Here is a 14,556-nt window from a genome sequence, read left to right as displayed (position 1 = left end):
GATGGGGTCAGTCCCGTTGAGATGACTGCAGTAAACAAGCAGTGCCCGTGGTTTTGCATGCCATTCCGATGAGGAAATTCAATCAAAGTTTGGTGGCGTAATGTCGGTCGTGTCGTGTTGCAATGGAAAGGGTGAAACAACTTGTAAAGTAAATTATTTTTGGATGTTGATGAGTGCTATAAACTATGGGCATCATTCTCAGCTCGCTACAAGCATCCGTTTCCGAAGGCAATTTGGAAAGTTTTATGACCCTGGTTGGTTTCCGATTCTGTGCGGTTATCGTGTCTATTTTGTAAGTGCGACAAAAGTTAATAATTGTGTTTCATCAATTGACTCTAATGGAACCGGAAGTCAGATTTAATAAAGTGCACTGAAACATGTAGCCAGCATGGAGCGTTCGCTTAATATCACGTTGCTTTAGTGCCACTCCATTAACGGTGACGACGCCCCATTTTATTTGCCCGGATGACACTCTCCGAAGGGCGTGTTCATTTTAATTTCCTCATAGGTATGATTTATGGAACGTGAATAGAAAATTATTTAGATTGTTATATGTCGTGATACGAATTTAATTCCATTCAATTCTACCACTTGATTGTAACTTCATAGATAGGTGAAGACAAACTAAACGAGAAAACGTGTATTCAGAGCGGTGGATCCCATCGCAAACACTTCAATCAAGTACTTCATCTTCTATAGCGGCGGCGACAGAGCAGAACGTGAAGTTGGTATCACGGAGATCGGGTAGCAGATGAAGCTAGTGGTAGAAGCTGATTAGCAATCGCATTTGCGTGTTTAGGTGAAGGGCAAATTCTTCAACTGCAGCCTGATCAGCATCTATGCCCTAACGAACGATAAGCCTGATGACGTGAAGGATGCGTTCTATGAGAGCCTTGCAGTGCCCACAACACGATGTGATGATTGTTGTCGGGGATGCATACGCCCAGATCAGGATTGTTTTTAAACTTTATTCCTGTGATTTCTGTGCAGATCAGGCGAAATAGCTTTTGTCATTGGTACGGAAAGCCTTCATTACACTACCAACGAAAATGCGACTTGCGACCTTTGCTGCTGCTAAAGAATGGCAATCAGAAAAACTTATTTTTCACGTAAGAATATCCGCAAACACACCTGGAAAAATCCGAGTGACGATACTTGCTTACAGATGGACCAAGTGCTGATCGACGAATTGTATTTTTTTATGTTATAGGTTTATGTATGGGTCCTTCATTGGTCCGAACATTGAATCGGAACGATACCGTAAAAATTCGGGTGCGGCTATCCAGTCGCAAGAATTCATTATATAACAGAACGATGCGTTTTAATATCCGACGCTTGACAGTGTTATGATACAATTTAAGGTTTTAGTTGTAATTTAGCTAATAAGACACTTTCAATTCGCTTTAATAAAAAATACCTTTAGTTCACGCTTTTGTCTCCGCACAGAGTACGGCTGAAGATCGACTGATCACATCTTTTTATTAATCATGAGAGAGTACAAATGCGGTGAGTATGTACTACACTGAGTACAAATGATGATAAATATATATATGATTCGAATTTCCATTTTAGATCTTATCGTTTAGGCCAACATTACAATTCTCCCTTCTTCAAGACGATTCATTCATGAATCGACTAGTTTAGATTAAACATTCTGATAGCAGTGTATTGCAAACATTCATCAATTTCAAATAAATTCTATAATAACTAAATGAAATAACTTATCTGATAGCATAACAATGCCAAATTCATAGAAAATTTCTTTCTTCACGCCATTTACAAAATTTAGGAATCAGATGCACTATAATTCGTAGACAAGGCTGCTTTAGATCGAGTAATGATCGGACTCCTTGTTTGGGCAAACTTTTTATTAGTATGCCCCGCATCTTCAGCGACCGACGGTATATCAGGAAAGCCCGTGAATTCATCTTCGTCCTCGATAGATCCTCGCTTGCGTTTCTTGGCAGCCTCTCTCATTGTGACGTATACTTTCGATCGTTGTTTGGGAACGTATATCATCTTCAACTGATTCTTGTGTGCCGTAGTGACGTGGTTACCAACCGAAATCTGTAAAATATTTTTGGAAACATTTTAATAAATTTTGCAGTTAGCCATTTAGGTATTGCATTTTTACTTATATTTTCATATAGCAACATATCCCCTGACACAAGCTTTTCAAATTCATCTGATGTATTAGTTCCATCGTCATCTAAATTCTTTGCCCTTGCAGGAGTTTTGTCTAAATATGTTTTGTATGACTTAGTTGGATTAAGTAAATCCAATAATATCTTTGGCTTATAGCTGAGAATTCTTTCCGTAGGGAATGTTCCCTCCGAACCTAAGCAACTATTCCTATAGTTAACTAGGAAAAGATTAACACGATCTTCTAAGTCTAATTTTTTTGTTTCGTTGTCAAGTAGATGCTTCTTTAATACGTCTTTTACGACTCTTACCAATCGCTCCGCTTGTCCGTTGCTAGCCGGATTGTAAGGTGGACTCTTAAGCACTTTGATTCCTTGATGCTCCAGAAAATTTACAAATTCGCTGGAGTTGAATGGAGGACCTCCATCAGTAACGATCACATCTGGCAATCCGTACCTTGCAAAAAGGGAGGCAAACCTTTTGTTAACTAGTTTAGCACTAGTACCATATTTCATGATATCAACTTCTAGCCATTTGGAATGGCTGTCCACTATAAGTAGCAAAGTCTTTCCTTCAAAATGAAGGAAGTCCGCATGTACGCGGCTAAATGGGCGAGTTGTAGGAATCCAAGATTCTTGTTCAACAGGCTTTTTGATTACCTGCATTTTAGCACAAATTTCACAGGATTTAACAAAATCTTCAATGCTTGAGTTCATTTTTTGCCAGTAAACCTTTCGCCTAGCTAACTGCTTCATTTTGAAATACCTCCATGGTTTGCGTGAAATAGTTTGAGAACTGGTTTCTTCAAACTACTCGGAATTATTACTTTCCTATCAATCAATAGAATACCTTCCAGAGATTCCAATTTTTCTTTTTGGGAATAGAAATCCTTGAATTCTTTGGGAACCGTTCTGGGCCATCCTGATGTCATAAAGGCAATAATTTCCGACAAAAGCTTGTCGTTCTTTGATTCTTGGGAAATTAAAGCAAAATCAAATGGAAATTCATTACTATAATTTATGCTATTAATATTTTCTTGTGCCAAACTGCTTGGAACAGTTTGATCTAACGGAAAACGACTGCAAAAATCAGCGTTTCCCATTTTAGAGGCAGGACGATATTCAATGTCAAAATTGTATATGGATAATTCCATAATGTATCTCTGCAATCTGGTAACATATATGGAATGCTGGCCCTGTTTACCAAATATTCCAAGCAGTGGTTTATGATCGGTGAAAATTTTGAATTTTTGTCCATACAGAAATTTGTGGAATTTCTTAACAACACACACCAAAGCCAAAGCTTCTAAGTGCAGAATCGGGTATTTCCTCTGCGCACAATTTAATGAAAATGACGTGAAGCAAACTGGTTTTTCAATGTTATTGTCAACTTGTGCTAAAACGCCACCCAAGCCGTATGAAGACGCATCTGTTACAACAGCCAATGGTTTACTAGGATCATAAAAATCTAAAATATTAGAATTGACATCCTAAGAATTGACTAGATTGTTTTTGCTTTCGTCAAATACTTTCTGACAATTATCTGTCCATGAATAAGGAACATTTTTCTTTAAAAGCTCATACAAACATCTTAGTTTTGACGAAAGGTTAGGAATAAACTTATTATAGTAATTAATTAGCCCCAAAAATGCTTTTAATTCTGAGACATTTTCTGGAATTTTAGCATTAGCAATAGTCAATAATTTTTCAGGTGAAGGTAGCAAACCTTCAGATGTAATCAAATGTCCAAGATACTGTAGGGAATTCACAAAAAAAATTGCATTTCTTGAAATTTACGCTAATATTAGCATCAGCCAATCTCTGTAATACAAGTTCTAGTTTTTCAAGACACTCTTCGTACGTTCTTCCCGCTATTAGCACGTCATCTAAGTAACAGCAAACTTTATCTAAACCCTTTAAAATCTGGTCCATTACTCTCTGAAATACAGCGGCACTAGAAGACGCGCCCTGAGGCAATCGGTTGTATGTATACAAACCCTTTTCTGTGTTAATAACAACGAGTTTTCTAGAACGCTTCGATAATTTCAACTGAGTATATGCGCTAAGTCAAGCGAACAGAAGAATTTTCAATTTGCTAGAGACGCAAATATGTCTTGAGCAAGTGGGAGGGGATAAGTGTTGGGAACAAGAACTTTATTTAACGAAACTTTGCAATCTATTACCATTCTTATGTCTCCACCCTTCTTAGGTATTGCAATCACTGGTGACGCCCATTCACTTGCTCGAATATGAGTTATAACTCCTTGACTTTCTAACATGTCCAAATGCTCCAGGAACTTGTCTTTTATTTTGTACGGCACCTGATAGGCTTTCTTAAAAATTGGTTGCTCTGTTTTAAACATCAAATCCGCCTCAAAGCCTACAATAGGTTCGGAAAAGTCCTTAGTAAAAACTTTACAATACTTTTGTTTTAGCATACCAACTGTATCATTAGGTTCTCTATCAGCATTCAAGCTCTTCACTGTTTCGGGAGCTACAAACACATTTTTCCAGTCGGGATAAAATCTCTCCAACCAGTCTCTTCCCAAAAGAGGAACAAAATCAACAGAGCTTTTTAAAATTATCAATTTTTCTGTGCTAGTACGACCGTTTAGAGCTACTTGTACGATGATTTGTCCTATTACTGTTAATTTTGCGCCATTCACTACAACCAGCTTTTTTTTGCAATCCAAAATAGGAATGGAACAGAACTGTTTTTGACCCTTCCTTCGGAAGTGTCTATAATTTCACTTTGTATGCGTTACGCAGGTGTGTTACGTAATAATCTATCAAGAAATCTTGTGAATTATCACATAAAATGTATGGTATTTTAAACAAATTCACTTTTACATTGAAAATATAATTATAACAAATGATATGACATCGAATTATGCCTATTTTTCTGATTTGTTTCAAAGAAACAAATGATTTTAATTGAGGAACATATAGAAGCATGTACAAAAAAATCTTCTCAGAAAAGCAAAAACGTAAAAATTGAAAGGAATTTCAAAAATTTCTTCAGTGGAAGCTAGATAGCAAATGTGAGCATGTTTTGAGACACTAATAGATCACTTGTATGCATGTATGTGTGCGTAGGTGTGCAAATTCTGAAATTTACTACCATAAAAATCTCGCTCATTTTTAAGGTATTGAACAAGTTTAGTTTTACCAAATTAGCCATCCATAAGGCGAAATATATGTTATTATTGAACGCTATTGAGTTTCGCTCAGATCAATGACTGATTTAGTTAGTTCTGGATTAATTAATATCGAGGTCTCTGGAAATAACGAGTACAATATATGCAACCAGCGTTACGATAGTTACTAACCATGTCACAATAGTTATTCAATCCGACGAGCGCCTTATAGATAGGCAGCATGAAGAACAGTACGTTATCATTCGTTGAGTTGTCACTCAACCCATGGCATCCGCCTTTGGGTAGGCAATTATTTTGTCACTTTCACAGTAAATCGCCGTGGGAAGCTGAATAGTTTTATCTCGTTTTAAATACTGGAGTCTGGAAAAAAATTAGAACTAAGGAAGGGTCAAAATCTCACTGTAGGTGGATTAATCTGGGTTTTTTGTATAAAACCTCGCTGATTACTGCCACCGCTGATCCAGTATCAATTTCCATTAATAAACTTTGTTGTTCAACACAAACCTTTACTAAACAGGGATCAGTGACACTGTTTACACTACCTATTTTCATGCAACTAATGTCTGAATCGTCGCTAGATTCCTGAAGGCGCATTCTATTAAACTTATCTGTATTTGGAACTTCCGCCACTATTTGTTCATTTTCTACGAATTTAACCGAATTTCTGCTTAACAAACGACAATGCTTACGAATATGTCCTTTTTTTTTGCAATAATTGCACACTGCGTTATAATGATTATTCCAATTTTGTCTATCACGTCTTGCATCACCAGTGTAACGATCGTTGTTATTGTAAGCTTTGTTAGCACTTTCTCTACCATTACTATCACTCCTACTACGTGATCTGTACCTACTTGGTTGATTGTTGTAGTTATCTTTATACTCTTTATTTCTTCTTCCTAAACGATGTTTGACCGATAGAACACTAGAAACGCCTTCGTTGTTTTCACGTATGGTTTTTCTTTGTTTTGCGGCTAATTCAGCACTAACGATTGTCTTTTCTACAGCAGCTAATTCAATTTCATCTTCCATTAATAGTTTATGTTGTAAATCACTGTCTCGCAAACCCAATATCAGCTTATCCCGAATAGCCTCGTTCTTAAAGTCCTTAAAATTGCAACTTTCAGCCAAAAGTTTAATCGCTAGAACAAAGTTCTCACCAGACTCGTTTTGTCCTTGAGATCGGTTGTAGAAATGGTATCTTTTCATTAAAATAGGGTCGGTTTTGTCAAATCGTGTTTTCAGTTTCTTAATAATATCGTCGTAAAGCAAGGTGTTTACCTCTTGATACGGATATAAAAGCTAAATTTCATCGAACACATCATCGCCGCTCAATGAAATGAACCACGATCTTTTAGTTTCCTCAGTCACTTTATTTAGATTGCATAGTATTTCGAAACGTTCAATATAATTGCTGAACGATTTGCCAATAATATAATGGTCAAGAGACCCTATCATTCCTGGGATCGCCATTCCGCAAAACACTCAATATGTTTTAAAACAAAAGTTTTACTTACGGATACCGCAACTTACGTCCCAAACAACCGATCGGATTTACTCGGCAGTGCTTTCTACTAGATGAATATTCCTAACCGTCCAACGAAATTCAACGATCCAGCATTCAAGTCCCAACGATTGAACCAAACGTCTGACTCTTCAACAGCAGCAACAGCAGAATTTCACAACAACAACAGCAAGCAACAGATTCATCGGCCGCACCAACCGACTAATGCAGAAGTGCATACAGCTTCTCACTTCTCACTTTTATCTTTGCTTCTTTCTCACTAAGATATCCGATGCGTATCTCACTTCCACACTGGCGGAAAAAACCTTTCGATTTTCATAAGCGTTGCCTTATGAAACCTTATGAATTCATTTTATTTTCATTTCATAAGGCACCAATAGAGATCATAAGTCTGCCTTATGAAATTAATAACTTTTTCTTATGTAAAATATTCATAAGGCATTCTTATGAACAAACCTTGTTCATTTCAACGTTCATTTTGGCAGTTGTCAAACAAAATTATCGCGCGCTTCGGTTCGATTTTTTCACCCAGAAGAACAATTTTACAGAAAACTGTTGAGCCCTAGCCGTATGATAACGTACTAAGAAAGACTATTATAATTCTGATTTTAATAGTCTAGTAGAATATCGCCGGAAAAGGTATTACTAGAAATAAATTTAGAAAAATGCCAATAAGTTTTTCATGCATATCCTTTGCTTTCTCATTCACAGCGTTCATGGCCAATAACGCATCAACACATGTGCCGCCGCAATCACGGAAACATTTCTCTCTAAACGAAGACAACCGACACCACCGAAGATGTTTCCAGGAGGAATGAAATCCTGCAAAACAATTTGGATCTATATCATATGCGCAGCTCCCAAAGGGATCGCCTACGTTACCCGTTTAGTAGGTAGCTGGAATCTGGTGAACATGTATAATATTCTTTTCGGATGTCAATTGTGTAGCAAAACTTGAGATGGTCCTCGCTGTATCAGGAATTCTGCACAGTTAATTACTCATCAGACTGACAACGCACAGGATGTAAAAACCTTCACTGCAGTGTAGACATCGGAATCGAATGGAATCAATTTTCTCAGTGAGCTCACTTGTCACTCCCAGTCAGAAGGATATTGTGTTTATTGGACGAGCTTCATCAGTTGTATGTTTCTTCGGCACCTAGTACTTGATGATAACGCGGAAGAGTTACCGTTTGTTTGTCGTTAGCGTGCATTTTCATTGGGCGTACGGAACGGTACCGGATTATGAAGGGTGAATCCAGTTTACTTTCGCTGATTGTGGAGTGGTGCGCAATCGACCGTGAAACTGACGTAAGACACTGGTCCATTTCGAAAGTTTCTGGGAAGACTTACGCTGTCGAAAATACGTCTAGCGATCACCTACTTTTCATATGATTTTAGAGGAATGCATCACTTCGGCTCCATCGGCCTTGTCGTTCTCCCTTGCCGGACCGGTGTTTTACCATGCCATCACTAACTGTAAGTAGGTATATTTTACTCTAAATCCCCACGAATTCAGTTTGAATCTCCCTTTTTCATGTTTTAGTAAAATTACGAGGCGCATCAACACTATAGGGAAAGGTCAAATATCTGGAATGTTGTTATCGAATCGATTCGACCATTTCACTACAAATGTTGGTAGTTGGCGATGACAACCCTCCGAAGATCATTAAAAACGCATCAGCTACAACTTAACGTGTTGTCTCCGTGGTAACTCACGATACCGCAGTTCAGCCACCCGCATCAATAGCCTATTCCTAGTGTTTATAAAGTGCGTGAAGAGGAGGTGGACCGGACAGATGATTAGGAAAAAGGACTTTCTTCCGGTTTCAGAAAAACCCGTTTAGGCAGATAAACAGGTCCAATACAATGAACGGATGCTGTTGCAACACCCAGGAGTTGCGACGCACCTCACATATTAATTAAATAATTTTAAGCAACAATTAGCGCCGGCCCTGTGTCCTATATTATCTATCACCTACAAGTTGATCGGTAATGGTCAGCCTATAGGTACACTGCAAATAAAGTTCACGTAGCATTTACCTGAAAAGATACGTAGATATTTTCCACCTGTTTTTTCAGGTGAATTCTACGTGAATCAGAATGTCAATCTTGATTTATGTGACTCAGGTAAGTTGTACGTGATTTTCAGGTAACAATTACCGTACAAGATCAACGTAGAATTTACGTGATTTTCAGGTGGATTATAAATAGGATATTCTAGTAGATTTGAATACAATTCATGATTCTTTCGCGTTTGTTTTTGGGCTTACTCTTCACGTCTAAATTTGCATTTATTAAAGAAAACAACATTTTCCAAACATTAATGACTACAGAGAACACATTTCACAACCAAATATTTCAGGATTAATTAGTTTCAAGTCAGAGTTCAACTGTAGCCTTTACTGCTTGGATACTGTTTCCACATCCATATTTATTGATGTTTAAATACACTTTTATTCATAACCGTAATCCTGGCAAAACATATATCGGCAGTCCTGATTTTTTTTATGATTATGTTGGCGTCATTTTTCTCGGCGAAATTCTATTTGGCTATAATCCGGGAACCCATACAAATTGCCTTTCCGCATTCTGAAATTATGTTATATTAGAAATGATTCCAAGACAGATTTATTCGAAATTCATACTTACGTGAGCCTGCTGCAGAATGCTAATATACAAGAAAAGAACCAAAAGCCGCCTTGCAATATTCTAACTGATGTCGCCATGTTGTAGCATATGCAAGTCGTGACAGTTATTTTATTTACCATCATGCCATATATAATTTACCAAAAATTCACGTAGAATTCACCCGAATTTATGGTAGAGGTCACGTTTATATTGGTGAACTCTAAGTGCATCACATGATGTGTATCATATTCAAGTTCTCAAGAGTTTACCTGAATATTCAGGTAAAATGTACGTGCGCGATCGGTTCAGTGTATGTATGGGCGGCAATGTGATTATAGGCTTGTTTATAGGTATCAGAAATGAACCAAAACAAGACTGATGTAGTGAATGCAGAAGTGCGAAACTTAGGTGAGATTTCATGTTAGGCTTTTGATGACTGAATGATAGAATTAATGACTTGTTTTATGTTCGATTAGCTTGAAATTGTTGAGAGGAGAGTTAAGTGTGCTTATAGATATTTGAGTAGTGTAGTTATACTAGAGTGGGAGGTAAATCTAACATAGTAACATTGCACAACGAAACCCTAATACTATGATAATTTCACAGTTACAGTACGGTCTTGAACAGTGCGGAGTCAGTTGTCGCTAGTACGGTCGAATTATCGGTAGAGAACAGTAAACGTAAGTAGGCCATATACGTACTTCCCATATCTATCACACACATGTAAATACGCACATTCGCATGGATTAGGCTAATCACGAACAAATTTATTGTCTTTTCTTCCAAAGGGATTTTTTAACCCTGGAATACCAACCACACTTGGAATAAAGGTTATCAAATCGGAAAATAGTTCTTTGTCTGTCATAACCGTTTTGCTAGCGCAACAGATGCATTCAGATTTTTTTAAATGTAGAATTATAACAAGCTACAACCTTTTATTTAATTATAGGAAAGAAATAAAATTGAAGAAGAAAATCTTCAACTACAGAAAAGCTAAAGCTTCGTCGTCGAACAATGTGTCCTTTAAGAATAACATCTCGGACGTTAAAATCATCAATCAGGAAATCAAGAAGATACAGAAAATATCGGTAAGCACTAAGCAATGTATACGTAATACATATAATATTATATATCAGTAACTGTATTATTAAAACGTGCTAAATGTAATTTTCTTATCCATTTTAGTTACTGCTACGGTAGCTTGCTGTAGCCGAAACTTTGTGACTCGAAATTGAGAACTTTCCCGGAAGATTGATAATTTAGCTGTCACAAGTCCTGGAAAACTAGTTCCTTCAGTTTGTTTAGCTGCTTGTAAAGGACAGCATCCGGCACTTGCTGTGGGATTAACTAGTTATGTCAACGATGTCCTTGCTCTTTCAGCTGCTTCAGCATTCTTTCCCTAGAGCCATTGCCTTGCACTTGCGATAACTCGACACAAACGATAAGCTTGAATTAAGTGGACATGTTCTTTGGAATAGCGGCTTTGCGATGAAGAGATTTGCGTGGCCAGTATTTCTTGTAGTTTTTCACATGTGAAAAGTTTCGGCACGTACCTCGCGCACTTCTATGGCGGTAAGCTCCAACGAGGATGATACGCGAATCTCGTATTATCCTCGATTTCGGTAAGCTTCAAGCTGTATTATCCTCAAATTTAATCTCGGATTTTCTTTTAATACTCCGATTTCGGAGTATTAAGTTAATCCGAGATTTTTCGTTAGTACGCAGCCAAATATTAACTTGCTCTCACTAACACATATGTATGTGATACAAATGTCACTTTTTGTTTTCTTTCAATTTGGATAGTCTGTTATCACCGTTATCGCGCTTTACTACAAGTTTTAGTTCAATGAAAATACAGGAATAATTCCAACAAAAATCCGCCTGCGTTTAAGAGAAAGTGAAATGAAAAAGTGGCAAATAATGCGTAAGTATTGAAAATAGGAAACGCCGAAATTATTTATAAATTATTTTTCTCATTTCTCTCGTTACAGTTTATTTGTCCAACAGCAATGCCATTGAGGCCAAACGTACTTAGCTGGAATGGATTTGCCGGCGGCTTTGGACCAATACCAGGGAGATAAACCGCGGGTACGTGGCTAGTGGATCGAAGAGTATTTTACCATTTACTTCTACAAATTGTTCAACTCCATCTTCTCAAACATCCCCCCATATGAGGCACGATCGTTTCAACCTTAGCCATCGCACCCAACCCCGTATCGCCGCACATCAGCGTCTTGGTCACATATGGAATCACCCTGAAGCCCCACGACCGGAGCATCTCGATCTGCGGTCCCGTGCACGGATGATCCACGACGGTTGTTTGTGGCAAAAACAACGGTTTTCCAAAGTTAAATTCCCTCGCCATACAAAGTTGCAGTTTGTCACACGAACCGTATGCCATTTTGGCTAGTGTGTTCGCGTCCTGCAATGCCACCAGCATCAGATCGGCCTTCTTGCCCAGCTCAATTTGTAGGACATGATGACCACGACCACCCCAACTACTCCACTAGTCGGCGTCCCGTTGGATGAGGACATGTTCTGGGATGTCCGAGGCGGAGAAGAAATGCAACAATCAATTTAATGTTTACGCCCGCTATAGATTCACGAAGTTTTTGGAATAGTATTTAACGTTAATTTAATGGTGGTAACTAAAGTTTCCTTCGCCTGAAATGTTGGATGTTACATAGGAAGCAGTACGGCGCTGTACAATGAATATAAAGTATGAGAAGAATCAGAATGATACGCGTTGTATTTATGACAATTTTTAAATAAAAGAAAAAAAATGAAGAATGACTGTATAATATTAGAATGGATTATAATCATACGTCTAAACTAATTTTCTTACAGGGAGTTACTGATGAAAAGTTCTATGGTAGTCTGAAGAAACCCTGCCGAAATTCTCAAAAATCCGGATTGTAATGAATCCGTATGAAATTTGAAGGAATGCTGGGTAACTCAAGTGTGTTATTTTTAGTAAATAACTGGGAACTTTGGAAAATTCCTTTGGGAATTCTGAAAAATTCTTGTGGGCATTCTGTGTAATTCCTTTAGGATTTTTTATGGAATTCACATGAAAATGCGTAAGAAATCCTAAAAATTCTGGAGAATTCCCTACGGAATTCATTCGAAAATTCCACAAGATTTTTTCGTGAATTCTACAAGGTATTCCTCCAGGAGTTTCAACAGGAATTCAACCAAGAATTTTGACCAATAGCTTTACTACGAATTTCATCAGGAACTTCTCCTTGATTTCCAGCAACAATACGGTTTTTAACCAGAAAACCTACCAATTCATCCAGGAATTCCTCCAGCTACTCAAAGTTCCTTCAGCCTTCCTCCCACGAACTCCTCCAAAAATACCAGCAACAATTATTCACGAATTCTCCCAGGATTTCCACAACTCTTTCAAAAATTTCCACCATGAATCCCTCCAAGAGTTCCACCAAAAATTCATTCAATTCCTCCAGAACATTCACTAGGAATTTCTGTCGGAGCTCTAACAAGAATTCCCCAGAGCTTCAGGAGAAATTTCTGGAAGATCGCCAGAAGGAAATCCTGAAATTCTTGGTGCAAATTGGAGAAATTCCTGAAGGAAGTCCATGAGGAATTTTTGGAGGAACTCCTGAAGTATTGGAGGATCCCCTGGAGGAACTCCAGGAGAAATCACTGGATGAACTCCAGGAGGATTTCCAGGAAGAACTTAAAGAGAAATTCCTGTAGGATCTCCAGGAGAAAAGCTTGTAAGGAGACATCCCTGGAGGAACTTCAGGAGTAATTCCTGGAGGAGTTCCAAGAAGAATCTCTGGAGATATCCCAGGAGGAATCCCTGAAATAAATCAAGAGGGAGTCCGTAGAGGAACCCCGCCAGGAATTTCTGGAGCAAATTCTGGCAGAAGACCATGAGAAATTACTGAAAAACTCTCGGAGGATTCCCTGGAGGATTATCTGAAGGAAACCATGGAGAATTTCCAGGAGAAATCCATGGAGGAACTCTATTAGGAATTTGAAGGAATCACTGGATGAACTCTAGGAAAAATCCCAAAAGAAATCCATAATGGAGGAACTATAGGAGGATTCCTTAGAGGAACCGCAGTAGATTTATCTGGCAGAACTCCAGGAGGATTTCCTGGAGGAATTGCAGGAGAAGTTCCAAGGAGTATCGTTGGAGGAGCACCAGGAAAATTCTCTGGCGGAACTCCAGGAGAAATCTCTGGAGGAACTCCAAAAATAGTCCCTAGAGGAATTCCAGGAAGAGTTCTAGGGGGAAACTCTGTAGGAGTTCCAGGAAGAATCCCTGGAAAAATTTCTGGAGGAACTCCAGGAGGAAACCCTTGAGGAACGCCGGGAGGAATTCCAGGAAGAATCTACAGAGGAGTTTCTGAAGGATTCCCTGAAGGATCTCCAGGAGGAAACCCTGGAATAACTTTAGGAGACATCCATGAACGAACTCAGGAGCTGTTGGAGAATGCAGGAAGACATATTTTGGAAAAAGTCCCAGGGAGTATCTGGAGGATTTATTCTGAATTTGTGTGACATTACTAGACCAATTTTGGGGGAATTCCATAAAAAATTCTTGAAGCATTCTCGATGGAGTTTCTCAAAGAATTCCTGCGTAAGTTCCTCCATTGACTCCTCTGGAGAATCACCAAGGAATTCCTGGCGAAGTACCTCCAGGAATTCCTTCGGAAGTTCCTGCAGCAAAACATTCTGAAGCTCCTTCAGGAATTCCCTCCGAAGTTCCTCCAGGAATTCCTTCCAAGGTTTCACTAAGAATTCCTCCGTAAGTTCTTCCAGGACTTCTTTCCAAAGTTCCTCCAGGAATTCATTCCTAAGTCCCTCCAGAAATTCCTGCGGAAGTTCCTTCACGAATTTCTTTTAAAGTTCCTTTAAGAATTCATATGGGAAATTATCAGAAATTTTTCAGGAGTTCCTCCAGGACTCCTTTGAAAGTTAATCCAGTAATTTCTCCGAAAGTCCCTTAAGAAATTCCCTTGAAAGTTCCCTCAGGAATTCTTACGGAAATTCCTTCGGAAGTTCCTTGATGATTTCCTCCGAAAGTTCCTTGAGAGTTCCACCAGGAATTCCTACGGAAGTTCCTCCA

The 14,556-nt window shown here is 38.4% G+C and overlaps 1 protein-coding gene and 1 pseudogene across 1 annotated transcript; both read right to left on the bottom strand.

Annotated features, from left to right (window-relative positions):
• Positions 1-1,646: 1,646 nt before the first annotated feature.
• LOC134222990 (uncharacterized) lies at positions 1,647-2,657 on the bottom strand. The gene is made up of 2 exons (XM_062702130.1): positions 2,454-2,657; positions 1,647-2,067 (listed from the first exon to the last, which is right to left on the bottom strand). Exons 1-2 carry the CDS (start codon positions 2,655-2,657, stop codon positions 1,786-1,788), a joined length of 486 nt encoding a protein of 161 aa, XP_062558114.1. The 3' UTR covers positions 1,647-1,785.
• Positions 2,658-11,452: 8,795 nt separating this feature from the next.
• Positions 11,453-12,076, bottom strand: LOC134222989 (phosphopantothenoylcysteine decarboxylase-like; annotated as a pseudogene).
• Between the last annotated feature and the right edge of the window lie 2,480 nt (positions 12,077-14,556).

Source organism: Armigeres subalbatus, chromosome 3, assembly GCF_024139115.2.
Source record: "Armigeres subalbatus isolate Guangzhou_Male chromosome 3, GZ_Asu_2, whole genome shotgun sequence".
Taxonomy (NCBI): domain Eukaryota; kingdom Metazoa; phylum Arthropoda; class Insecta; order Diptera; family Culicidae; genus Armigeres; species Armigeres subalbatus.
Note: the sequence above shows the minus strand (reverse complement) of the source record. Positions and strands in the feature narration are given on the sequence as shown.

Coding starts and splice junctions, on each gene's coding strand:
- LOC134222990 (XM_062702130.1), bottom strand. CDS start 2,657: ATGAAATATGGTACTAGTGCTAAACTAGTTAACAAAAGGTTTGCCTCC. Junction 2,068..2,453: donor ACGGACAAGCGGAGCGATTG/GTAAGAGTCGTA, acceptor AATATTTTACAG/ATTTCGGTTGGTAACCACGT.